Source organism: Hippocampus bargibanti, linkage group LG12 (genome assembly GCF_051943395.1).
Source record: "Hippocampus bargibanti isolate YZ-2025 linkage group LG12, ASM5194339v1, whole genome shotgun sequence".
NCBI lineage: Eukaryota > Metazoa > Chordata > Actinopteri > Syngnathiformes > Syngnathidae > Hippocampus > Hippocampus bargibanti.
In genome coordinates this window covers 10,578,142-10,603,080 of record NC_142745.1, presented here as the reverse complement: position 1 = coordinate 10,603,080, position 24,939 = coordinate 10,578,142, and the positions used below count along the sequence as shown (strand labels likewise).

General features: G+C 42.6%; 2 protein-coding genes across 3 annotated transcripts in view; both read right to left on the bottom strand.

The window, feature by feature from the left end:
- Positions 1–363: 363 nt before the first annotated feature.
- prdm2b (PR domain containing 2, with ZNF domain b) lies at positions 364–12,132 on the bottom strand. The gene is given in 5 exon segments (XM_089010733.1): positions 364–1,373; positions 2,542–6,431; positions 6,434–6,808; positions 7,962–8,048; positions 11,640–12,132. Coding segments are annotated over 5 exon segments (4,383 nt in total). The 5' UTR covers positions 11,653–12,132; the 3' UTR covers positions 364–1,355.
- Positions 12,133–15,065: 2,933 nt separating this feature from the next.
- Positions 15,066–24,939, bottom strand: part of foxj3 (forkhead box J3) — a 109,659-nt gene continuing 99,785 nt past the window's right edge. Inside the window, exons 11-12 of one of the 2 annotated variants that reach the window (XM_089010450.1) lie at positions 23,833–23,931; positions 15,066–21,576 (exon numbers count right to left, since the gene is read on the bottom strand). In XM_089010450.1, the coding sequence (XP_088866576.1) occupies positions 21,470–21,576; positions 23,833–23,931 (206 nt within the window). In that variant the 3' untranslated portion in view covers positions 15,066–21,469. The remainder of the gene's footprint in view (positions 21,577–23,832; positions 23,932–24,939) is intronic. The other variant, XM_089010452.1, reaches the window with a different exon arrangement.

Genomic DNA, 24,939 nt, shown 5'->3' with positions numbered 1-24,939 from the left:
GAAAAAAAACCCAAGGCCAGTTAGAAACAAATCATCTTTGTTGGGTCAATTATAGCAATATTTTACTTGAGGTCATTCGGGATGTTCCATCTTATAACACAACTTTTCCATTAACGCTGCAAGGCAAAACACTTTTCCGATTCATTGTGGAAATATAAATTAGGGTCCATTCATAGTGTTCAATTGACTTTCCCATGTACATGCTACAAGTGTTTTCGAGCGGCGTCTGCATTGTCTGTGCTCGATTCACGCAAAAGTGTTCATTTAAAAACGCATTTGCAGGTAAACCGGCATCCGTTTTGTTACATTATGTTGGCATGGCTCTCGAAGAAGAATTTCATTTTAAAAGAACAACAAAAAGAATGTGGGAACAAGAGATATTGTTACACTTAATTTGTCAAAGAAAATATTTCAACCATGTAATCTGAACATGACAAGTGACCATTTTACAGCAAAAAAACATTGATGAATACATTCCATCGTTGAATTCATGAAGCCAATTTGTACACATTTTGGCAGTTGATTCTAAAGTGCTGCAGGGACGTTCGAATGACGCTCCACCACCCCCCACCCAACAAGGACCTATAGCATGTTAAGTCGGCGAGAGGACCAAAGTTACAGCTGGAATCACCTGCTAACGTCAGAGAAATAAACAAATATTAACAGCCACGTAAAAATTTGAGATGTCATTGAAATCTCGACTTGAGGAATTAATACAGTTGTCCGTCCATCCACACACACACGGCGCACACACACACACACACACACACACAGAATTCCTGAGGACCAATTGTTGCAGTCAACTGCCACATTTCATTCCCCCCCGCACAAATGATAAGCCAATAGAAACAATTTTCTAGAATAAGACCACACTGCTTAAGATGCAGCGTGACACAAAATTGCAAAACAAAAACGTATAAATTCAAGCCGGCGGCCACTGGAAGAGACTTGGAAATTTGTTGTCATCTAGATTATACATTATATTTCAACTCATGTAAAATGTCCAAAATAATCTTAAAGGAACCAAACTGAGTAGTAGTAGTAAGCAAGTTTCCCTAAAACTGATGCATGATTGCCCTTTGCAATAGATCAGCTTTGACAGAGCCCTAATGTTACTGTTTTGGGTCAAGTAATGACACACATTATACACATTTTTATAGATATATATATTAACTCGCAGTGAGTTTTTCTTTTTTTTTGCAAGGCTGGCTAAAAACCAAAATGGAGGCTCAGTTTAGTTCATATGACAAGTGTAAGAAAATGAACATAGTCCACCAAGGCAGTCCAGTTCTCCTCGTGTGGGGACAAAAAAAGAGCCCGTGTTCCAGGAACCCGACAAGGTCAACATGGCTTGCTTACTTCATCAGCATCTCCTGGAACCACACGCAGAGATGAATGAAAACATTACAATGTGGCACCAACTGACCATAAGACAAGCATGCAGAAAGAAGCCAAGAGGACTTCTTGATAGGTTTGTTTCTCAACTCTCGTACATTCCTAAAATAATCCAGTCACATTAAACGCAACTTTAACCTGGGTTGCATCAAAATTTATGGTTTTGATGAATTGGTTTCAGGGAGCTCCTGTCATGTTGTCACATCCGACTTAACATGTCAATCCGTAATGACACGCCCGCTTGGCCATTGCTGGCTGGTTATTTTTGTGAACAATTAAAAAAAATCCTTATTTATGTCTTAAAATTTTATATATTTTTCTGTTACGATTAACTCATGTGTCCACTCCACTGCCAGGGTTTTTGTCATTTTCACTCAAAATCCAGTACCCACAGAATATTGAGATTAAGGACTACATAAACATCCAATTCAGCGTAAGAAACCTTAAACTCTCTTATTTCATCAGAAAAATTTGTTAATTTTATAACCCCTAAATTGTAGGGGTCTGGAGTTATCGGCGCTTGAAATGGGGGCGGCTGTCCAAAATACAATGAAATACAATACAGACTGATTTATACAGGGCTTTAACAACAGCTGAAGTTGGAACAAAGCGCTAACATGGATAAAGGGGAAATGTTGTCCCCTTGTGGAAGGAAAAAAAAAAACACTGCCAGAGGTCTGACCAGCGCTTTATCAGCACCCGCCACAAGAAAAACTAAAACCCTAGCAAATTCAGGAATGGTGCTCTATGTCATGCTTTTCAATTCCAGAATAAATAAAATATGACGTACAGCGCCATTCCCGAATTGGTTTGGGTTTTGGCGTTTCTTGCTGCGGGTGCTGATAAAGCGTTAGCCAGAGCTCTGGCAATGTTTTTTTCCGTACACAATTTGCTATAAATCAATGTATTGTATTTTGTACAGCCGCCCCCATTTCAAGTTCAGATAACTCCAGACCCATATAACTTAGGAATTAACTATTTTTTCTGATGAAAGCAGAGAATCTAAGGTTTCTAACGCTGAATTGAATGTCTATCTAGTCCGAAACCTCCATTTCCTGCAATTTGAGTGAAAACGACAAAAGCCCTGGCACTGGAGTGGACATTTTTGCACATCGTCTGGCAGTGAATGAGTTAAAATTCACTCACCGTAGCGTCTTTAAGATCAGGCGTCAACACATCCTCGGATTTGGCGTCTGCGTTGGGAGCCGCCATCTGCGAGCTCCTGGTGACTGGCCCGCCGAGCCTTTCTCTCATCCGAAGGGAGAAGCGCTCTTCTTTCTTGGCTTGCGGCGGCGACGACGATTTGGGCTCCGCTAACCTCTTGGGCAAGGCTTTGCCCATCCGCTGCATCCTTCCAGCTTGCTTTTGTGGCGCGGCGTCACCGGGCGAGTGGGTGGGTGACGCCTGAGCTTGGTTCTTGTTTTTTTTCCCGGGGATCGCCGTGGCGGTCGGAAAGGAAGCGGGCCTCTTCTGTACATTTTTGCCTTTCGTCGCTTGCGGCGGTTCCGTTAGCTCCGCTGCACCGGAACTCCGAGCTCTCGTCTTCCCGAGGGGTTTCAGTTCCGGCGGCTCCGTGTCATTTTCTTTCTTCCTTATATTTTTATCGGCGCCGGCCGCGACTACCTGTTTCTTGTCCTCAAGTATTTTCTTGGGCTTTTTGGCGGTGGGCTTCATGGGGCAGCTGACGGCCATGTGCTTGCTGAGACTGGCTTGGTACGTAAACTCACGGCTGCAGTGGGGGCAAACGCTCGCGACCTCCTCTTCGACTTTCACGGCCGCTTTCTTGGCGGAGGTGGCGGCTTTATTTTTTTGTGAAATGGCTTTCTGCACAAGCTGGTTTTTCTTTTTACTGAGGGCAGTCATTTTTGTTTTGCTGAGGTCCTGATTAAAATTAAGTCTCTTTGGTTGGCCCATTCGTCGGAAGGCACTGTGGCCCGCCGCCGGCGCCGCCGTCCCGTTGGGGGACTTGACGATTTGCTTGAGGGGGACGGGGTTCTTTTTGGGAGTGTAGCGCTTCTTGTCGCTGGCATTGGCGCAAGCCAAAATGTGCTGGTGCAGCTCCGGCATGTTGTCGAAACTGTTGCCACACTTGGTGCAGCGGATGGCGGTGGTGAACGTCTGTGGGATGTTATGCGTGGTGAAGTTGGTCGCCGAGGCCATGGAAGTGGCGTGGGAACGGCTGTGATACGGAAACGGGGGAGGCTTGTAACTGGGGTAGTGCTGGTTCTGACCCAGGCGGACGTCGGGGGCTTTGGGCTTTACGCCCTCAGATGCCATGATCTTGATGGTGGTGTAGAGCTCCTCGTTCGGATCCTCGGCGCCGTCATCCGCGTGATGGCCGTTATCGTCCGCCGGCTCTTCCTTCACATCATTTTGTTTCAGCCCTTCCTCGGACGCGTCTTGAGCCGCCGCGGGGACGGCGATTTCTTCTTTGGCTCGTGATGGATCGGTGTAATTCTGCGCTCGGAGTTTCCCGCTCTCCACGGAGGTGTGCGTGCAGGCGTCATTTGGATGCAGATCTTTTTGGTGCTGTTGCAAATTGCAGAGAAAGGCAAACTCCTTGGAACACGCCGAACACACGAAGATCGAGCCCACCCCGTGTAAGGTGGTCCGGTGGGCGAGGAGGGCGTCCGCCTTGCCGAAGAGCTGCAGGCAGAACTCGCACTTGAAGGGCCAATCGGACGCATGCTCGGCGATGTGGCCGCTGAGCTCCTTCATGGAGTCGAACGGCCCGTCGCACACGTTGCACACAAAAGTCTTGGAGTAGGCGGACTTGAGTTTTTCGGCGGCGGGGTGAGCCGGTTTTTTTTCTAAAGGCTGAGGTGATGCGTCAACATGATCCCGAGGCACGTGGTTTTCGACGGAGGGGAAACTTTCGCGCTCCTCTTTGATATTCGCGGGTGGAAGGCATGGCGGAATCAGCAATGGGTCTGGGTCATGTGACAGCGGCGGCGAGGGGGGTGTCGAGAAAGCAGCCAAGTCACAGTTTTCAGACTTTGGAGTTCCTGAGTTGAGGTCTTGGTTCGTTTGACCATTGGGCAGACTCCCGACTGAAGACGACTCAAGGGGTCCAGAATGTTCGGGGGAGTCCTGGAGTGGAGTGTTTGGGGAGTCCAGTGTCTCAGAAGGATGACTCTGCTCTTCTTCGGTTTTGTCATCGGCGGCGAATAAACTCTGCGCTTCTTCCGACGGGAGCCGCGGCGACATCTTTGGTGATAGGACGGGGAGGGGCCGCTGGGAGGAGGCGTCAGCAGGTTGGGACAGTGGAGAGTTGGCGGCGGCTGGCGGCGAGGGCATGGTGGGCAGCACGGGGGGCGGCGGTGTTGTGGATGTGACGCTGGAGGTGCCGGGCGACGAGGGGTTTAAGGTGACGGGGGTTAAGGACGGAGGGGACGGGTGGGCAGAGTCCGCGTTGGGGGACTGCGGCTGAAAGGCGACGTTGGCGGGCGGCGAGGGGCTCTCGTCTGTCGCTAAGGGCAACCCCACGTACTCATTCATCAAGACCTTTTCAAGCATGCTGGTGTTGGGCTTCCGTTTTTTGACTTGTGGTTGTGGCGCCACGCTTCCCTTTGCGTCCGGATCGGCAATGGTTTTCCGATGGAAGCTCAAATCGAGCGCGCCGTCGTTGACGACCTTGTTGGGGGAGTCGCTTCTTTTGGTGACAGTGTTGGACAGGTCCAATGGTTGCGGATTGCAAGCGGCGCCTCCGTTGCCAGATGACGTTTGACCATGGTTACTTTCAAAAGAGCTCAAGGCCACACTGTTGTCTTTCTCCGGCGTGTCCCCGAGAGGAAAGACGCAGAGGTTGTCCGGTCTCGGCACCTTGAGCGTGTACGGCGAGCTCAACCTTGAGTCGGCCTGACAAGCGTCCGCTCCAAAGGATGGACTAAGCTGCGAAGCCGACGGCGGCGAGGACGTTCGCCTTTTAAAGCGACCCGACGGGCCTTGCAGCGGTGTGATGGAAAGCGGCGACGCCAGCCTCTGGTTTTCCGTTATGAGCGTGATGGATTTCTCTTGCGTCTGGAGGAGCTGCTTGAGCTTGGGCGACAGATAAACACTTTTCTCACGTTGAAATCCCGACGAATCCGCCGCCGCTTGCTGGATCAGGCCGCCCACCAGCAAGTTGGGTGAGGATGACGCCGTGGACGACGAAGAGGTGGTGAACGACGCCGTTTCCGCTTCTATTTTGAGGCCAGGGACCAGAGGCGGCGTCAGCGTCCTTCTTTTGGATGACGGCGGAAAGAAGTTGGACACTTGGTTGACAGCGCTGGTTCGGGCTTCCACTTTAAGCGCCTGACTGAGCTGACTGGGGTTGATGATGACAGTGTCCAGACCAAACAGGGCAGCGGACCGAGTGTCCACCTCGATAACCTCGCAGCTGCTCACGGCGCTGGTGGACACGATTTTGCCATCGATGTAGAAACTCAAGTTCTCCGAGATGTTTTTTGATATGTCCACAACGTAATCGTCCCGGTCGGCTTCGTCTTCCGTATCCACGCTGGGTAAGTAGACGAGGGCGGGGCTGGTATTGGGCGAAGCGTTGGGTCGCGGCGGCTCCGACGCCTCCGGCAGCAGCATGCCTTTCCGCCGAACGCCTTTCGGTAACAAGTGCCGCTCGTGTATTCTGCGCTGGTGCCGTCGCATGTTGGTGTGGGTGCCGAACGCTTTGTTACAGTACTTGCAGGGATGAAGCTCTTTGGAGGCGCCGTTTTCATCTAAAATGAATGGAGGGTCTGCTTGAGGCCCCGATTCTTTCCTTTGCGTTTCCGCGTAGTGTGCGGGCCCAGCCGTCAGATGGGACCCCGTGGCGGCGTAGTGACTCGTCGGGTTGGCGCAGTCGGGACGGGAAATGTCCGCCTGAGCCAACGGGTTGAGCAGATGAGCGGTTCCGGCCAAGGAGCCAGGCTTTTTTTTGGCGCCACTCTCGTGTCTCCTCTCGTGGCGCCGCCGACCCACCTGCGATCCGAAGGCTTTGCTGCAGTAGCGACACTTGAAGAGCTGCGTTTGCTGGCCGCCGCCGGCGGCGTGAATGTGATGTGACGCTCCAGACCTTGCCTGGTGGAGAAGTGACGTTCACAGTGCGGGCAGGGGAATGAATCCCCGTGGAGGTCCCCTTCGAGCAAGGGGTCGAAGTCGGGATCTGTGTCGGGGTCTTGTTCTTGCCTGTGAGGCGGGGAAGGCGGCGACGGGCTTCTTCTGAGGGACACGTCGGGCTGACGCTGGGCTAGTTGCAGCTGTGCTTCGCCGGAAGCTAGTAAATTATTCGCATTCTCTTCCTCCTCCTCTTCTTCGTCATTTGCCCCATCCATCACGTCGGCTGCAGTGTCCTGAACTTGTCTGTAGTCAGTCATTTCAGCGGGCACGACTTTGGAGGGTCCTTGTGTTAATGGCCTCTCATCCCCCTCCTTCACACCTGTCAAAAGGCATCACGGATGTCAGGCAAATGAATTGACACTCCTGGATTATATTTTGCAATTGGTCGCACGGTGATGGAGAAATTGACAGTTTGCTCAGACATAGAGGTAACATTCGAGTTACGACCGGGTTCCGTTCCGACAAAACGGTCAAAAGTCGAAATCCATTCAAAATGGCTGACGTGACGCTGACACGACAGGATAATATACGATGTCAATTTGTTGTTTTTAAGCAATAATAATACTATACATATACTATATAATAATACTATTACATCCCAAACTGTTTACAGTTCATATATAAATAATAAAAAATGATAACATTTAGTGTCCTTTTTATCATTTTATATTTCATATTATCGATTTTTATTACTGTATAAGTGTGCCTGTACTGCATACATAACTGCTTACTGTACAGTTCATTTATAAATGTTATACTTACCTTTTAGTGTTGTTTTTAATCATTTTATATTTCATATTATTGAATTTTATTACTCTATACACTGTACCTGTAATGTATACAAAACTGTTTACTGTACAGTTCATTCATTTTATTCTCAAGTGTCTTTTTATCTTTTTATATTTCACATTATCAATTTATATTTTACATTTAGATTTTATGTAGGGGTTAAAGAAAACACTTTTACGTAATGACTAAAGCTGTTGAAAACTCTCCCTGCTAAGGGCCAGAAGAGGTCAGCCGACACACACGCTCGGAGTCAGGCGGACGCCGAAGGAAAACAAGTAGTGTACAGTACTACTGGAGATGTTGCCGAGATGGCATCTGCACTGTATAACTACTGTATTGAGTGTAGTCACGCTTAATACAGTGTTGTGCGAGTGTGTGACATGCTGGCTAGCCAAAATTGTAGTACCCGCTGCCGGCTGCTTGCGCGGTGAGGTGCCAGGCGTAGAATAAAAAACATGAAAAAAGAATAAAGCGCTGGCAGTTGCGGTCCTAAGTATGGGTGGTCATAAATCACGCCGGTCGTAACTCGGATGTTAGCTGTATTTATCGCGGGTGTGTTTTGCTTTGTTTTTATTTCAACAGTCATGCACTCATTCCACTGAAAAATGTGCTTCAGATGCTAGCAAGAAAGGCCGTCGGACGAACACATATTGGCTATGTCAACACGCCGAAAGTCAACTTGCCTTCTACCCCATCCCACATCTCCGCAGATTTGTCTCCACTTGTTTTTCGGCGAGTCGGCCCAACCAGCTCTAGCGGCTTTTTTCTGCCTGCAGACAAAAAAACATGAAAAGCTTGACAGTGAACAGAGAACAAAGCACAACTATTTGCAGTCATATTTTACTTCATGCAAAGCACTTTTTTTAAATAGTCAACTACTTTTTGGTCCCCATTCATTAGAATCTGACTAGCAAAAATAAGTAAGAATATAAAAAGAAAGTTGTGATATACTTGTGTAATATTGTGATGCACTTTGGTAATAATAATTCTGTTCAGTTTTATATGTTTTTTTGGACAACAAATTAATTTACATAAAGTGCAGGATTTTAGTCTCTTGAACTTAAGCTTTCACTTTCTATCTTGTCAAGTTTCTAAAATGAACACGGCTCATGAAAACCACAACATTACAACTTGTTTTGTAAAATAACTACATTAAAAAAACAGGACTTCTTTCTTTTGAGGAAGAAAAACTTTCATACTTTATTATTTATGTACTGGAGTGATTATTTAGACTTCTGTGACTTCCTTCTTGTACCAAAAACTTATCCTGTGACGGTAAAGTGATATTGAGAGCTTTGAAAGGCGCTTATAAATGAAATCTACTATTATCATAAATTACAAAAAAAAAATATTATTTTTTAAGGTTTTCGCTTTTACTTGGTACAGTTACTTTGTTACTTAAATGTAAACACTCTCACATAGGTTTCTCATCACAGTAGGACTTCATACTTCAACATTGAGACTATTCTATCCCATTTATTCGGAAACTTTAATACTAGTAAACATTTATAATGTAAGTTTACATTATGCCTTTTTCTATGCAGCATATATACTTTATTTTTATAACATATAAAATAAGATTAAATTGACACAATTCGGGCATCATTGACTTATGTTAAAGCTCTTGTTTTATATAAAGATTTATCCTTGTAAGATTGTTCATTCACTTGACCTTAAAACTGATTCTTGAAATTACGATAGAAGTTTTGTATTTTATTTTAACTTTAGACTACCGCCGCCATTTTCACTATCGACCTATATCATAAAGGAAAAAGTCAAATGGCATTCACGGAAGTCATTCAAGCTTTTAGAAGTCAAGATGAATCAAGCATTTGGGCTATTTATAAAGCAACTTTGAGCATCTTTAGAACAAGTGTGCAATGTGAGAACTGTCTGCCATAAGAGCAGAAAAATCTACATACGGGTGTCTAACGTAGCCTTAGCATTGCAGTGACTTTACAGCAAGCGTCAGCACATTGTTTAGCCGCTCGAATATGCCACGGTATTAATGTAGTGTTTTTTTTGAAAGCTACTGACACTCATGGTTCAAATTTAAAGGAATGCTGCAAGACATTTCGCGGCTTCAAAACTTGAAGCACTGGAAAGATAGATGAATGAGCTCTCTGAATTTAAACTTCAGTTCAAGCATCTAAGTATATATTTTCAACATAATTTTTCTGGGTTTTAACCATTTTTGTGACACTTATTATCAGAAACACTGATCGCTGACATGAACGCGTTCTATGTGGATCTCGGCAACGCATGTTGCATCACAGAAAGTCACCATTTTCCAGCATTCCGGCATCTTTACAGCTTTGTAAAAAATTAGACAATGGGTGTTAAAGATGTGACCAAATAACGATACAAGTTATGACTATTATTGTTGGGATAATGGAAGGCATTGTTTTGCTTTGAATAGTGTTGAACTTCTTTTGATACTTACGTTGCAAGAATAACAATGATACCCCCCTACCCACAGGCGCATACACAAAATATAACAAAAAAAACTTTCACATTTTTGCAGTTATTTGGACACCTACAAACATTTTTTTCCAAACTAATAAATGCTGACCTACCTGATGCCAACTAAAATGTTACTTTAAGCAATATCTGTATAGTTCACGTGTAGCATGTAGGGACAAGGGGGTGTCAGTTTACGATGTCCTTATCATAAAAGATTTTGAGGTCAGGCACTACACACAATTAACTCATTTGCACCGCCACTTAAGAACACGTCCTCATGCAGCCAGCAGAGTGGTTTTTTTTCCGTATGTGTTTATAGCTTACTGGAATTATTCGTGATAGAACGATGCTTCAGAGTAACGCGTTCATCGGCTATTCTGGAGTATGTGACTGGCTCTGAGGTCACATGACCCAACAGAACAAAGCCGAATTCAAAATCAAAGCACAGCGAGCGAGTTTGTGTGAGGTCAGCCATCCCATATGCATGCACTTGAGGACACGGCTCATGACTCCATGCTGTCAACGCAGAACCAAGTCAAGACGGCTTCATTGTAGTTCAATCACATTCATGCCTATGGGGATTCACAATGTGTGCAGTCCATAAGCCCAGAAAGTCATGTGATGCAATTACAGATTGAAGACAGTTTGTATAATTGCGGTAAGAATGTATAGTGTTGCTTCACAATAGCCCAATTTTGAAATCTTAAATTGAAAGCTCAGCCCTGGTTAGAAACTCAAATTCTTGTCAGTCTGTTTTGAACGCTCAGCCATACTATTATCACCTCTTTGAACTACTAACTACTACTTGAAACCCAAAATCAGACTTTAATACAAAATCACAAACCCTAACTCCATGGACCAAGGCTTGACACCCCAAATTCTGAACCCAAGCCTGACTGAAAAGTAAGATTTAAATATTTTTTTCAAACTGCACTTGGCTTAAACCCTGAATGTGAAAGATAATTTTGAATTCAACCATTGGTCAGACACCCTAATTTGAACCTATGAACATGTCTTGACAGCTTAAAGTTAAAACCAACCTGAGTTGTCAAAGCTCCATTTTGAAATCTTATTTCGGTTTGTAAATTCTAATTTGAAACACGACTGCTAAATTGGGATACGCCTTGAAACCTTAACCTTTGTTTGATACTATGGATGTATACCGAAACTTAGCTCCGACCCAATATACATCAGATCCTAACTTTAAGTGCCTGAAGCCTAAATTCGGAAGCCGAATTTGCCTGAAACGTTAACTGGATTTTACGCCCTAAGTTTAGGTTTACCTAAACCAGACGTAAAATTGTAATTTTCACATTGACGCTTACAATGTTTTCTTAATATCAAACCTGAAATTTCCTGGAAACTCTGTCTTAACCTCCTGACCCAATTTTCACATCCTCACCTTGAACTGAAACCCTAATCGCTCACATTGAAATCCTACTCAGAAACAGAAACATGTGCCTCAACCCCCCAACTCGAGCTTTATACCCCAATTTAGAACAATCCAAGCATTTAGAGTCAACTCACAGGAGGTAAGAAGGAAGACTCATCCATGTCACAAGAGCCTAGCAGCAAGATCCATTTATCTTTTACTGACAAAAAACGGCGTCCAAAGTTCACAGCACACTGCGAGGCATTTCCTTCCAAGTCAGTTGAACATTATGTCTTCAAATTAACAATCTCCTCGTTTGATTGCACATCATTCAGAATAAATATGGGACACAAATGATTTTAGACGATTGCACAACTTCACAGAAATGGCGTTTTGCTTGAATGGGGCTACCTGAGAAACTACTTGGAAGCGGTATCCCACTACATTAGACGCAAGAGGGCAAAGGGGTTGAGGTGTCTTAATGGAGTATGTTTGATTTCGACTGAGAAGTAGGAACATAGTTTACCATCTGCTCCCATGCACCGACTCGGGCTAGCCGCCTAGCTTCGCTTAGCATTCGCCAGTCTTGACAACCTGATCGACTGGTTCTTCCGCCGGAGATTTCAAGAAAAGAGATGGCCGGCTCGGTTCGAATACTCCCCACAAACGCTCGATACTTGGTCGTATTTATATTTGCTACCCGATACCGCTGGGCTGGAAAGAGGGGGGTTAGTCACCAGCAACCGCGGCGGAGGAGGTGGGGAGTCGGGCGTTCGGCTTAGCTTTAGCTCGCCGCGCTAGGCCACCATCAAGAGGAGGCTCTCCGATGGATGGCTTTCATTTCGGAAGCTCAGGAAGGTCACATCCTCGACAAGGAGTCGCTTGAACGGGGGGAGAGCTCGCTGGCGAGGGGTGGGAGCGGATCTCGGACGACTGCAGCAAGAGGCGGTTATTGTAACGACTTTGGGGCGTCATTCAGGACCAAAGCGACGACTTTGATATCGGGTGTAAAAGTGTAGAACACCCCCCCCCCCTTCTCCTCTTCCTACTCCCTCCACAACCATCAGCTAGCCTCTCGATGCTAGCCACTAGCTCAACTTAGCTTCCAAGTGCTACGAAATCACTCCGCGGCGAACTTAGCGGAGGTGTCCGATGTTGGAATTCGGTTTTCATAAAACGCTTGTCAAATCCACTTAAAAATGCCCCGAGCTCTGTTAAACACACACAAATACGAGGCCTCACCTCGGCAATTTTTCCCCCTTTCTTCCTCCGGTGCAGCTGTTATCTCGGGGCTGGCTCGGCTCGCCTTGCACGGTGCTGTACCACACCAGCAGCCAGCCAGCAACTCGTCTCCGGACGTGATTGGCTATTAAGAATGAAGGATGAGCATGACAACCAATCAGACGCCGCCTCGCCGCCTCTCCACATCGCGGGGGGAGATTTGGGGACAGCGAGCATCTAATCTGGCTGTGATGCGTTCATGGTGCACTTTGGTACCTTCCTTTTCAACATGTCTGCGCTCAGAAAAACTGAACACTTTGCTAGCAATTGTCGTTACTTGATTTGCATACAAGTTTAATTCATTTGCAAGGTGAAACAAAAGCAAATGTAAAAAAATAAAATTTTTAGACTATTTTTAATTAATTGAACTTGAATGTTAACAAACAACGAAAGCATTTTTGTATTTTATTCACTTCGAATTTACACTTAAAGGACAACCGACGTCTCGGGACAAGTTGTGTCCATAATTTGTAAAATGGCTTCAAATGACTTCTACTGAGTGTATTTTACAAAGATTCCATCGCTGAACATTCAGGAAGTCTTGTTTTTGAGTTGGTGACGAGTCTTCACGTTACGTCATGAAAGGACCCCCCCCCCTCCGACCGACAAAAAGACACATTGTAGCAGTCCTTCATCACGTCAATGTATTTTGCTGTACTGTTTATCTGAAAAGCTTGATGTTACATCCAAAAGCCGCCAGCAGAGGGAGTCCAAGCTCCATGAAAGGAATCTATCAGCCTGTGGACACGGGCTGATTCATTCCTCACGGAAGCTGGTCGCCATTTTTGGGTGCGACATTCCCCCCTGCCCGTTTGCCTCAAAATGACACGGAATAAATTCTTCCATTGATTGCAAACTTATATGCTTTCCTCTTCAGAACTATTTGAATCATATTCATAACTGGATGTGTAACAAGAAAGCATATTATCCGAATCTGAAGCTATTGTTTTTTTTCTCCAGCAATGCAAGATGTCTTGGCGTGACGTCACGAACTGGGGGGCGGGACTTTCTGAAAATGCCCAATTCGCAGCTCAATTTTTTGCAGAATTTGGACACTTTAAGTCATTGTTATTGGTGTTTTGCATTTGAATAAAAATATCATACTGCGTGTTTTGGTTATTTTAGATGCTATAAAACGTGTTTATAATGTCAGTTCGGAAACAAAAAAGTGATGTCGGTTGTCCTTTAAATCAGCCCTGATTACCTTAAATTTGGATTCAAATTGAGAATCTGGCCATGTCTTTATAATCTAGTTTGGAAATGTCATCTATATTTTAATTTTAAATTGAAAGCACAACCTGAAAGTCCTAACTCTCTGGGGATGGTATGTTTCAACCATAACCCTGGCTTGATACACAACATTGAAACCGGAAAGTTTGCCTGGAGTCTCAATTTGAAAACACAACATAGGCTTGAAACCATAACCCTATTTTGATACATGAAATGTTAATTTAAAATCAAAATATATGCTTAAACCTGCTTTGATATTATATTGAAATGCAATCACTGCCTGGAATGGCCAATTTAGAAAGCTAAATTTTCAATAGAAACCCCAATTTGATGCTCTAATTTGAAAATGGAAAGATCCTAAATTGAAACGCTAATAATCTGGTTTTGAATTTCAATTTTGAAACACAAGCCAGTCTTGATTTCCGGCATGAAAACATATCTGTATTGTTCATGTTAAGCGCTTTGTTACAGCTATAGCAGTTTTTAAAGTGCTATATAAACCAATATGTATGTATCGATGAGAAGGTTTCTTCAGCCGTCATCTGTACAAAAGTGTACAGATGACGGCTGAAGAAACCTTCTCATCGATGGACCACTCCTGTACGACTGAGAGCTTACACAGACCAATATGTATGTATGAAACCATAATCTGAAATGCTAACCCCCGCCCCCCCCACTTGAAACCTCGGCAGTCTAAACGAAATCCTGGCTTGAAACCAGCAATTCTTTTCACTTTTTCAGACACATTTTTGAGGGGGAGGTAATGTGTTCATTTTCCAGTGACTCAGCGAAGTCATGTTAAACGCCTGTGCCTTGGAGGTGCTTACATGTCTTCACGAAGGAGGCTCAAACTAGCACAACATTCCACAGTGAAGTTACCATATTTTATTTCTTGTAAGTGCCATTCATGCATATTGGGAAAGGGGGTGGGCTTGGGTACGGGTGGCTTCAGGTGGTATTGACAATTCTAATAACACTTTACAGCACTAAACGAATACAAAGAGTAGCTGTGTCACCTCATCGGACAGCAAAAGTAATAAATCGTGCAATTTAAAATAAAAAAATAAGGGTAAAGTAGGAGGAAAAACAAACAAGAAATGACAAAGACGAAATAAAAACAATGAAACACAAACCAAATATATATTATCAACATTGAAACACTGAATGTAGAAACATAGTACAGGTAAAAGGTAGTGTCACACACACCCCAAAAAAGCCAATGCATTTTCATCACATATATACAATATAGATATATACATACTGTCACCCTCTGATTGGACGATAACAAAATATTCTTTCCCCTCCCTTGTCTATTTCGTGGACTTCCCCCCCTGGCCCCTATGAGGGAAAAAAGAGGGGTGGAGGTGTGATTGAAAAAGACATATGTACAAGCAAGACGACACCAGCACTGAAGGAAACGGCCATTGACAGTACTCGCTAGTATGATGATGATGGCTGTTCTTAAAAAAAAAAAAAAAAAAAACACCCCAACTGGGATTTTTTTCGCCTTATTTATGTGTTCAAATCTCCCAAATAATCTCTCTGGCAAGTAAAAACAAACTCGGACATCGCCTCCATATTTTTTTTTTAATCACATCGTCAAACGCACTTTAGCACGCGCACAATCGTTCAAGCAACAAAAAAGTGATCCAGTCATTTTTCTTACACTTTGTCCCTTTTTTTTTCAAGCCACACGTTTTAAAGTTCAATCTTCACCTGGAAGAAGGAAACATTTTACCTCAATATTTTTTTTATGAAAGATGGGCGTAGGGATTCATCAATTGAATTGATGAGTTGAGTCTTTGAAGCGATAGGGGCAAACTGGGAGTGCGCTACGTCACTATGGGCTCGAAACTTAAAGGACAAGAGACACCATTTTTTTGTTTCCTAACTGACGTTTGACAGCATCTAAAATACCTAAAACCCACAGGCTGATATTTTTAGTCAAATGAAAAACACCAATAAAAATGACTTAAAGTGTCCAAAAACTACTTCAAATTGAACTCGGAAGTGGCCAGTTTCAGAAGGTCCCGCCCCCAGTTCGTGACGTCACGCCAAGACGTCTTGCTTTGCTCGAGAATCAAAACAATGGCTTCAGATTCGGAGAATATGCTTTCTTGTTACACATCCAGTTATGAATATGATTCAAATAGTTCTGAAGAGGAAAGCATACATGTTTGCAATCGATTAAAGAATTTATTCCGTGTCATTTTGAGGCATCTGGACAGAAATGTAGCACCCAGAAAATGCACAAGATGGCGCCCAAGGAAATGGCCTGATTTGTCTGCTGGGAATTTGTGTCAGCGAATATCAAATAGTTGTCTTGGTGCAACACACGATTCACCATCACGCTATTTATGTGTTTTCCTTCTAATTTCGCCATCAACACGGATCAACACGAAGTTTTCAAACCAAAGTATCCAAAATGCATTGTGTGTCGCTTTCTCGGTCAGGGTCGTTCCAAACGCGACGTCACGTGGGATCATCATCAACTCGAAAACAAGACTTCCGGAATATTCAACGCAAGTCTTAAAACGTAAAATATAGCTATTTGCCATGGAATCCTTGTAAAATACGCTCAGTAGAAGTCATTTAAAGTGATTTTACAAATTATGGACACAACTTGTCCGGTGGCGTCGGTTGTCCTTTAAGTATGATGTCTGTCACAAGAAGGCAAAATGACATCTATGATGGGAAGGTGAGCAAAAAAAAAAAAAAAAATTCTAAGAATTGCTGCCCATCCCTGTCATTTTTTATCCTTGTTTTGCACTCTCATCACTATTAAAAATGATTGTCATAAAACCCCTACTTGGCAATATGTCTTAAAGTCGCTGTAAAGTGAAAATGTGTTCTGAATTTCACACAACACAGAGAATCGCGTTAACAAACACCCCCTACCCCAACTGTTAATCAACTACTGGAAAAATTAGGGCTATTTTGCCTCGCACCTTCTTACATTACTCCACATTCGAGTCATGAAAACATATCTGTGTGACAACACGGAGCGCTAATGTGGCAAAACATCTCCAAGGCGCTGGTTGTCAAGTGTAAAATTAAAATAATAATAATAATAATAATAATAATAATAATAATAATGATGACTATTAAAAATAAAGAAGCCCCCCCTTCCTCCCTATTTTTTGTCTTTCTCTCCTCAACATGACACTAATGGCTGACAACGAGGCGCTCTAAAGCAGCAATACCAGTGGAAAATTGTGAACCCAGTTACAACCCTGTACATCACAACTGCAACATTGCGGGAAAGGATGATGCCTCAAATGCGTTTTTTCCACTCAATAATATAAAAACAATTAAAATAATAATTAAAAAAAGGGAACCAATGTAAGCAAAAAAACGTTTTAACGTTAACTCTATGATCTTTTCACAGTTGTCAGTTCAGTCTTTGCACATGTTTTCAATAATTATATTAAAATATGAAGAATGAAGTTAAAAGCAAAACTCTGAATTTACGTTATTTTTTTTTTAAGGTCAGCATGTTGGGGCTAATGTTTCCAAACAATCAAAAAATCAAATTTGGTGTTTTACATTATTATTATTATTATTATTATTATTATTATTATTATATTTTAACTAATTCACTGCCAGGCGTGCAAGAATGTGTCCACTCCAGTGCCAGGGGTTTTTGTCATTGGCACTTGAATTCTAGGGTCCGCAGAATGTTGAGTTTTGGGACTACATAAAGATTCAATGCTGCACAAGAAAACCTTAGACTCTCTTCTTTCCTCAGAAAAAAATGAGTTAATTCCTAAACGATATGCCCTTGTGGAACAGAAAAAAAAGGCCAGATGCCATGGCCAGCGCTTTATCGGCACCCAAAACAAAAATCGTGAATGGCGCTCTGTCATATTTTCAATTCCCAAATAAATTTGGGAATGGCGGTGAATGAGTTTAGCATATGCATAATCATTGATTATTGATTCATCACTAAGAATTCCCTTGATTGTTTGGAATTGTCACCACTAGGTTGAAACTCGTTTGACGTGCAAAGGACAACATGACGTCAGCTATGAGAATTGATTCTTCATGGCAGCGTTAGTCTGTTTGATATAACAGTGACGTTAAAAACAGGAATTCAGTGATTATTCATCTCCAATTAAAACGGTTTTTCAAAGATTACAAATTCAGTGTAGGCAATCAAGGAAGTCAAATGGCCAACCCTTGCGCAAGAACAAGACTCTACTTCAACGTCAGATTGAATGACAAAGTGTGAGGAGTAGGACAATAATCTGCTTGTATTGTTGTTTGTGATATTTATGAGCAAGGGTACGAGAACTGAACCGTTTTGTTGTTTTCGCGCCCATCCAATATGGAAGTTGTCAATCACCCTGTTTTCTTTTGTGTGCATTTCCCGCAATATTCTCTTGTTCTTAGACAAAACCTCAAATATACATTATCATCATAACCTGTGCCCTCAAAATTCCCAAATGGCATTGAAAGCGTCTTTTTTTAATATACAGGTAACATCCGAGTTACGACTGGCTTGACTTACCACCACCCATACTTACGACCTATTTTTAAAATTTGAATTCTACGCCTGGCTTCACAATGCGCTAGCAGGCCAGCAACGCGTATGACAATTTTGGCCAGCCAGTCAGCGTCTCACTCTCGCATAGCAATCGACCAGTGTTATGGCACCAGAGGGGGGAGGTTGCGAGTCTCTATTCAACATTTTGAATGGATTTCGACTTACAACCATTTTGTCTTACGACCGTTTGGTCGGAATGGAAATCGGTCATAAATCGGATGTTACCTGTATATAATAATTCAAAGTGACATCATTCAAAGTGACACCTTCAATGAATGACATATTTTAAATCATTTTCCATATATAAGGCGCGCCGGATTATGAGGTGCATGGTCAGCTTTTGAAAAAAAAAAAACATTTCTTATAGGTGCGCCTTACAGTGCAGAAAATACGGTACTTCAAGCTCCAGCCTAATGCTAGCTAGATTAGCATGCGTAGTACTGTATTTTCGTCTTGAGAACATGTAATATTTTATGGGCAGATTATTGTTTTAATTTTACAGAAAGATGCTAAAGCGCTGAGGGTGCTGCTTGTTAAGAGTTGACGCCCTTTAATGATCAATAGGCTGTTTGATATAAACATATATTAGGGATGGGCATTTCTTTGATTACCGATCACAAAAGATTGCCTTCTGTTAACTCATTCACTGCCATTCATGAATTTATTTGGGAATTGAAAATATAATGTAGAGCGCCATTCCCGAATTTTTTCGGGTTTTGTTATTTCTTATTTGGGTGCCAATAAAGCACTGGTCATGGCCTCTGGCAATGTTTTTCCCTTCCACAAGGTTTGCAGCATTTGCCTTTTTCCATGTTAGCGCTTTGTTCCAGCTTTGGCTGTTGTTAAAGCGCTATATAAACCAATATGTATGTATTATATTGTATTTTGGACAGCTGCCCCAATTTCAAGCTGAGATAACTCCAGACAGGAATTAAGTATTTTTTTCTAATGAAAGAAAAGTGCCTAAGGTTTATTATGCTGCATTGAATGTCTATGTAGTCCCTAAAAGTCAATATTCTGTGGGTCCTGGAATTCGAGTGACAATGACAAAAACCCTGGCACTGGAGTGGACACTTTTGCACATCTGGCAGTGAATGAGTTTATAATTGATCAAAAAAATCCAGAAAATAGTAAAAATAGTCATACAAAAAATAGTAAGCGCCTTCAATTTGGATGTCGATGGTAACGGACAACATTTCCGCTAACTGCGGCTAGGAAGTGCACTCCATTATGCTTCCTTCGCTAGCAGTCAAAACTAATCAACAATCAATTGTTAAAAATCAATGAAATAAAAGACGATGCCCATCCCTAAAAGCTGTGATTCCCAACCACTGTGAGAGTGTAACTTTGCCAAATTGGACTTACATAATTGCTCACAAATGTTTAATTATTGACTATTAGAATGCATCACTGTCCATCTATCTATGCCAGTGACATATAATGATAGGCTGAAAAATGAAAGGCTACTACACCACTTTTTTTTCTACCATTTATATAATACTTGTGTTCTATGAAACTGGCCCAGTTATTACACTGAATAAGTAAAACGGAATAAATTGAGACAAGATCATCAATATTTCAGATTATTGATATACTTGTTTTGGATATTTTCTATAAATGTGTATTGGCTTCAATGAAGGTTGGGAAACACTGCCCCAAATGAATATTGATGGACAGAATGACATGAATGAGGATGTGTCGACACCTTTAACTAACATTTGGTTTCTTGCTGCTTCACGGTTTCGTATTGAGGTAAAGGACAACCGACATCACTTTTTTGTTTCCTAACTGACATCAGAAAAACGTTTTATAGCATCTAAAATACCTAAAACACGCAGGCTGAAATTTTTAGTCAAATGCAAAACACCAATAAAAATGACTTGAAGTGTCCCAAAACTGCTTCAAAATGACTCCGGAAATGGCAAGTTTCAGAAGGTACAGCCCCCTTGTTCGTGACTTTGCTTTGCTCTAGAATCAAACCAATGGCTTCAGATTCGGAGAAGATGCTTTCTTGTTACACAATGAATATGATTCAAATAGTTTTGAAGAGGAACGCATAACTGTTTGCAATCGATTAAAGAAGTCCTCCCATATCAATTCGAGCAATCTGGACTGCAATGTAGTATACCAGAAAATGCACAAGATGGCACCCAAGCTCCGTTGGAAATGGGCTGATTTGTCTGCTGGGAATTTGTGTCAACTACTACCAAATAGTAGTCTTGGTGCAACACACAACGATTCACCATCGTGTTATTTATGTTTTTCCTTCTAATTTCGCCATCAACACGAAGTTTTCAGACCAAACAAAGTACCCAAAATGCATTGTGTGTTGCTTTCTCGGTCAGGGGCGTTCCAAACGTCAGGCATCGTCATTAACTTGAAAACAAGACTTGTTTTGAGTATTCAGCGCGAGTCTTAAAAGGTAAATATATATATGTGGTGGAATCTTTATAAAATGCGCTCAGTAGAAGTCATTTGAAGTGATTTTACAAATTATGGACACAACTTGTCCGGAGGCGTCGGTTGTCCTTTAAATTCAAATACAAAATATAGCTTTACAATATTAGGCTTTTTTTTTAACCTGTAAAGTTACTTTTTTCCACTTTCAATGTGGTCCAAATACTTCTTTGATTGGTTTTCATTCTCTGGTTTTTACATTGCTAACAATCGGCCTTGAAGACTTGTTTTTTTCAACACCCTGTTCAAAACCTCAGCTAGCATCATCCAAACGTTGAACGGCAGCCACACGAGGGCCCTCTTACACCGTCGAGCACAGTCACATGACTCATCAAGAGGCAGCCAGCGTTTCTTTTAGAAAACAATACAAAGGTTTACGAAAAAAAAAGAGCTAAATTCATCCACGAGGCAACTGAGGCCAACACGATAAGAAGAATCACAAGCTCAAATCACAGAACAGTGGTGGAGCGGGCCTGGCGTAAAAGCGGGGACGGCGAAACGGTTGGGGGCAGTGGGCGGGGCTGTTTTTTTTTTGGGGGGGGGGTGGGGGGGAAGGCCCTTGGGGTTTTTTTGGGAGACATGTCCCACTAATATGATTGTCTTTTTCTGGTTCTGTAAAACTGTTTCAGGGCCGCCTTGTCTAATGTCCACCCACCAAGAAGGAGACTGGGTGATTATGTGAGGGGTGAGGTGGTGTGGGGTTCCTCTTCTTCCATCCACTTGCCGACACATGGCCTTTTTTTTTTTAGCCCAGCCATTTCCTCTGCTTAACACCCCTTTTTTGTTACTCTCCGCTCCTTTTGTTTGCAAATAAAAAATAAAAAATAAAATATGAGAGGAGGCTACACAATGGAGTCCCAGTCAAAATCATCCTGGATGTCATCGGCTGGCATGCGATGCATCTGGAAGTTTCTACTCGGCATCATGTGCATCTGAGGATGGTGTCCTGCTGATTCAAAAAAAAAAATGACATCAACAAACATATTTATTTATACAGATGATCCCCTACTTACGCACATTGGAGTTACAAACAACGAACATTTTTCAAAATCAAACTCAGCATCAGAATCATCGTTATTGGCCAAGTATGTAGAACACATAAGGAATTTGAACATGCTGCACTAGTAGCATCCAGTGTCTGAAACTCATGACAGAAAGTTAGAGGACACCTGGGCAGACAACTCTGAAAAGTTGCCTGCCCCGTTTTTCACAACTTGAAACACAATGAGACGACTAATCGCAAAAAAAAAAAAAAACCCATTGTTACGAAGTATAAAGGATTTTTTTTAATTAAGGAAGTACCTACCACAAATGCTCCCTTGCTTAATTTATGGTAAATATCCCTTGCTGAAGATTTTGCACCAGTTGTCGTTTGTCGTAATGGTGCACAATGCAATGTTTGCGTTGCGTTGTCTGCTCAAAGCCAAACGAACGTTCGTTTGGCAATTTGCATACTCGGCACGGCAGTCAATCAGAAGCCTGGTTCATGCTACGGACTAGAGCGTGACTGTAAAGTGTATTTGAAAGTTTTGAAAGGCGCTGAGAAAGAGGAGTCGACGTGGCTTATCTTGGTTTGCTTGTAGCTTTTGCTTTATTGAATAAAACAAATGTTTGAGTTGAAAAAAAATCTTTTTTTTTCCCTGAAGAAGTTGTTGGCCACCTAGGTCGAGATGTATTGAAAGTTGTATGCCCGAACTAAAAGTTGTACGCCCCGGGCCTCCGGGCAGACGTTATTTCAAACACTGTATCATCATAAAAAATTGCAAAGAGGCACTACGCAGTTCTGTTTGGGTTACTGTTTAGAGCACAGGTGTCAAAGTCAAGGCCCGCGGGCCAAATCCGGCCCGCCACATCATTTTTTTCGGCCCGCGAAAGCAAATCAAACTTGTTAAATTCCATGATGATTGCTAAAATCTGAGCCAAAATTTCATATTTTTGGATGTCAACCACAATAAAAGTCATTATTCTTGACTTCAGATTTGAAAACGAGTTATTCATTAATTTGCTGTGTGCTCTATATGTAATATTTGAAGGGATTTAAACATTCTAATGGGTTCCTCAAATTCATAACGGCCCTCTAGAGGAAACCATAACTACAATGTGGCCCGCGGCAAAAAAATGACTTTGACACCCCTGGTTTAGATAGTTAATGGCGACAGGGGAAGAAGCTGTTTAAATGTCTGCTGGATTTGGTGCGCATGGATTGGTAGCGCCTGCCTGAGGGGAGTCGCTGGAAAAGGTGGTGGGCAGGGTGCGGAGGGTCCAGTAGGATTTTCCGCGGCCTTGTTTTGATTCCTGCAGTGTGCAAGTCCTTGAGAGTGGGTAGGGCGGTGCCAATTATTTTTTTTCCCGGCGTCCTAACTGTCCGTTGCGGGTGTGTCGAAAAATGTTCGGACAGAGATGCAGTAAGTTAGATTTTGTATGTATTTCCGAGTAGTGCTTCATAGAGGAGGGTGGCAAGTACTTTCTTGGAAAAAATGCTTGAGAAGACCTACATTAGCTGTGAGGAGAAGACAATGCCCTAAAGCGGCTAAAGATCGCTGAACCTTAATGCTAGGGGAGAAAGCTGACGGGAGCTTCAAGCTGAAGCCGCTGCAAGTTTACCTGGCCTTTAACTACATCTTCCAAAAGTAAGCTAAACTTCATTTTATTCATCTCTCTCGCGCTCTGACATATGTAGTATTCTGTCCAATTGTCCATATATTTTATTAAATGTTTAATTTTCAGTACAAATCAATACAGGTTACCTATACAAGCCTGATATATACTTATATAAACCTTAACCATACATCCCATGCAAAATCTAGCACTGAAGCAACTTACAAACAAATTCACCTTATGAACGACCGCTCAACGTATCTTGTTCGTAAGTTGGGGAGTGTCTGTATTTAAATTCATTCATTTTCATTTTTACTCAGTCGAGGTGGGACTATAATGGAACCTCCACCTAGCCGACTTTTGGGCGACATCTGCGGTCACCCTCGACCGCTCACCAGCCAATTAAAGGGCAAAGATACATTACAGAGCACTCACCCACACTCAGATCGATAATAATATTATAATAATAAATGTAATTTATAATCTATGAACATTTTTGAGTTTTGAATGAACCAAACATGCATGTTTTTTTGTCATGTAGGAGGCTGGATGCAAACTCCACACAGGAAGACCTGAGGCAACTTTGGAATCCTGTCTTAATTCTCACCAGTCATAGTGGGTCCTGCGCTGCTCATGGGGGGCATGTGGGGATACCCTGGGGGTCCCATCATGGACATGCTCTGTCTGGAGTCCATGTAGAGATTTCCTGACAAGACAGACAAGCATAGCAAACAGTGTATGTACATTGGAAGCTGCAAGACTACACCAATAATGAAGCCTTCGTCACCGTAAATCGTGGCAGATGTTTGATGGCGTTGAATAAGAGTTTGAATGTTTGGAATATTTTGACATCCTTGTTATACAGCAGTGTCAATCATCGTGCAACCAGATTTGTTCATTTTTACTGCTGCCTAATGATTACAATATTGAAATTCGATTGAGTGGTTTAGGTTATAAATTTGCAGACAAAGTATCTTAACTCATTCACTGCCATTCCTGAATGTACTCTGGAATTGAAAATATGACGTGGTGCGCCATTGTAGAATTTGTTTGGGTTTGGTTTTTTTCTTGCAGGGGGTATAAAGCGCTGGTCAGACCTCTGGCAATGTTTTTACCCTTCCAGGGGGGGGGGGGCAGCATTTGCCTATTGTACAGCCGCCCCCATTTCAAGCTCAGATAATTGAGGAATTAACTTTTTTTCTGATGAATTACGAGAGTCAAAGGTTTCTTACGCTGCATTGAATGTTGATGTAGTCCTAAAACTCAATATTCTGTGGGTTCTGGAATTCGAGTGACAATGACAAAAACCCTGGCACTGGAGTGGACACATTTTTGCACATCGTCTGGCAGTGAAAGAGTTAATTGTTGTTTCTTTTTTTCATAATTTCACAAAAATCTCGCATTTACACAGGCGTGTGTAGACTCTTTGTATCTATTGTGTACAAATATGGTCAAACTTGAACAATCCACTTTTAGAATTCCATTTCATTTATAACTTTAAAAACATACATTTGGTGCTGCATGACTGATTAACTGCCTTTACAGCAGCTCCTGTATTTGTTTTTCTACTTCTTCCTTTCCTTTCCTCTTACTTTCATCACTTTGCTGCTGTGAAATGTGAATTTTTCCACGTCGAGACTATTGAAGGCTAATCCAATTCAATCCAATCCAAGCGCAGTGCAGCTTTAGTAGCAAAATGTCCCTGATTGTATCA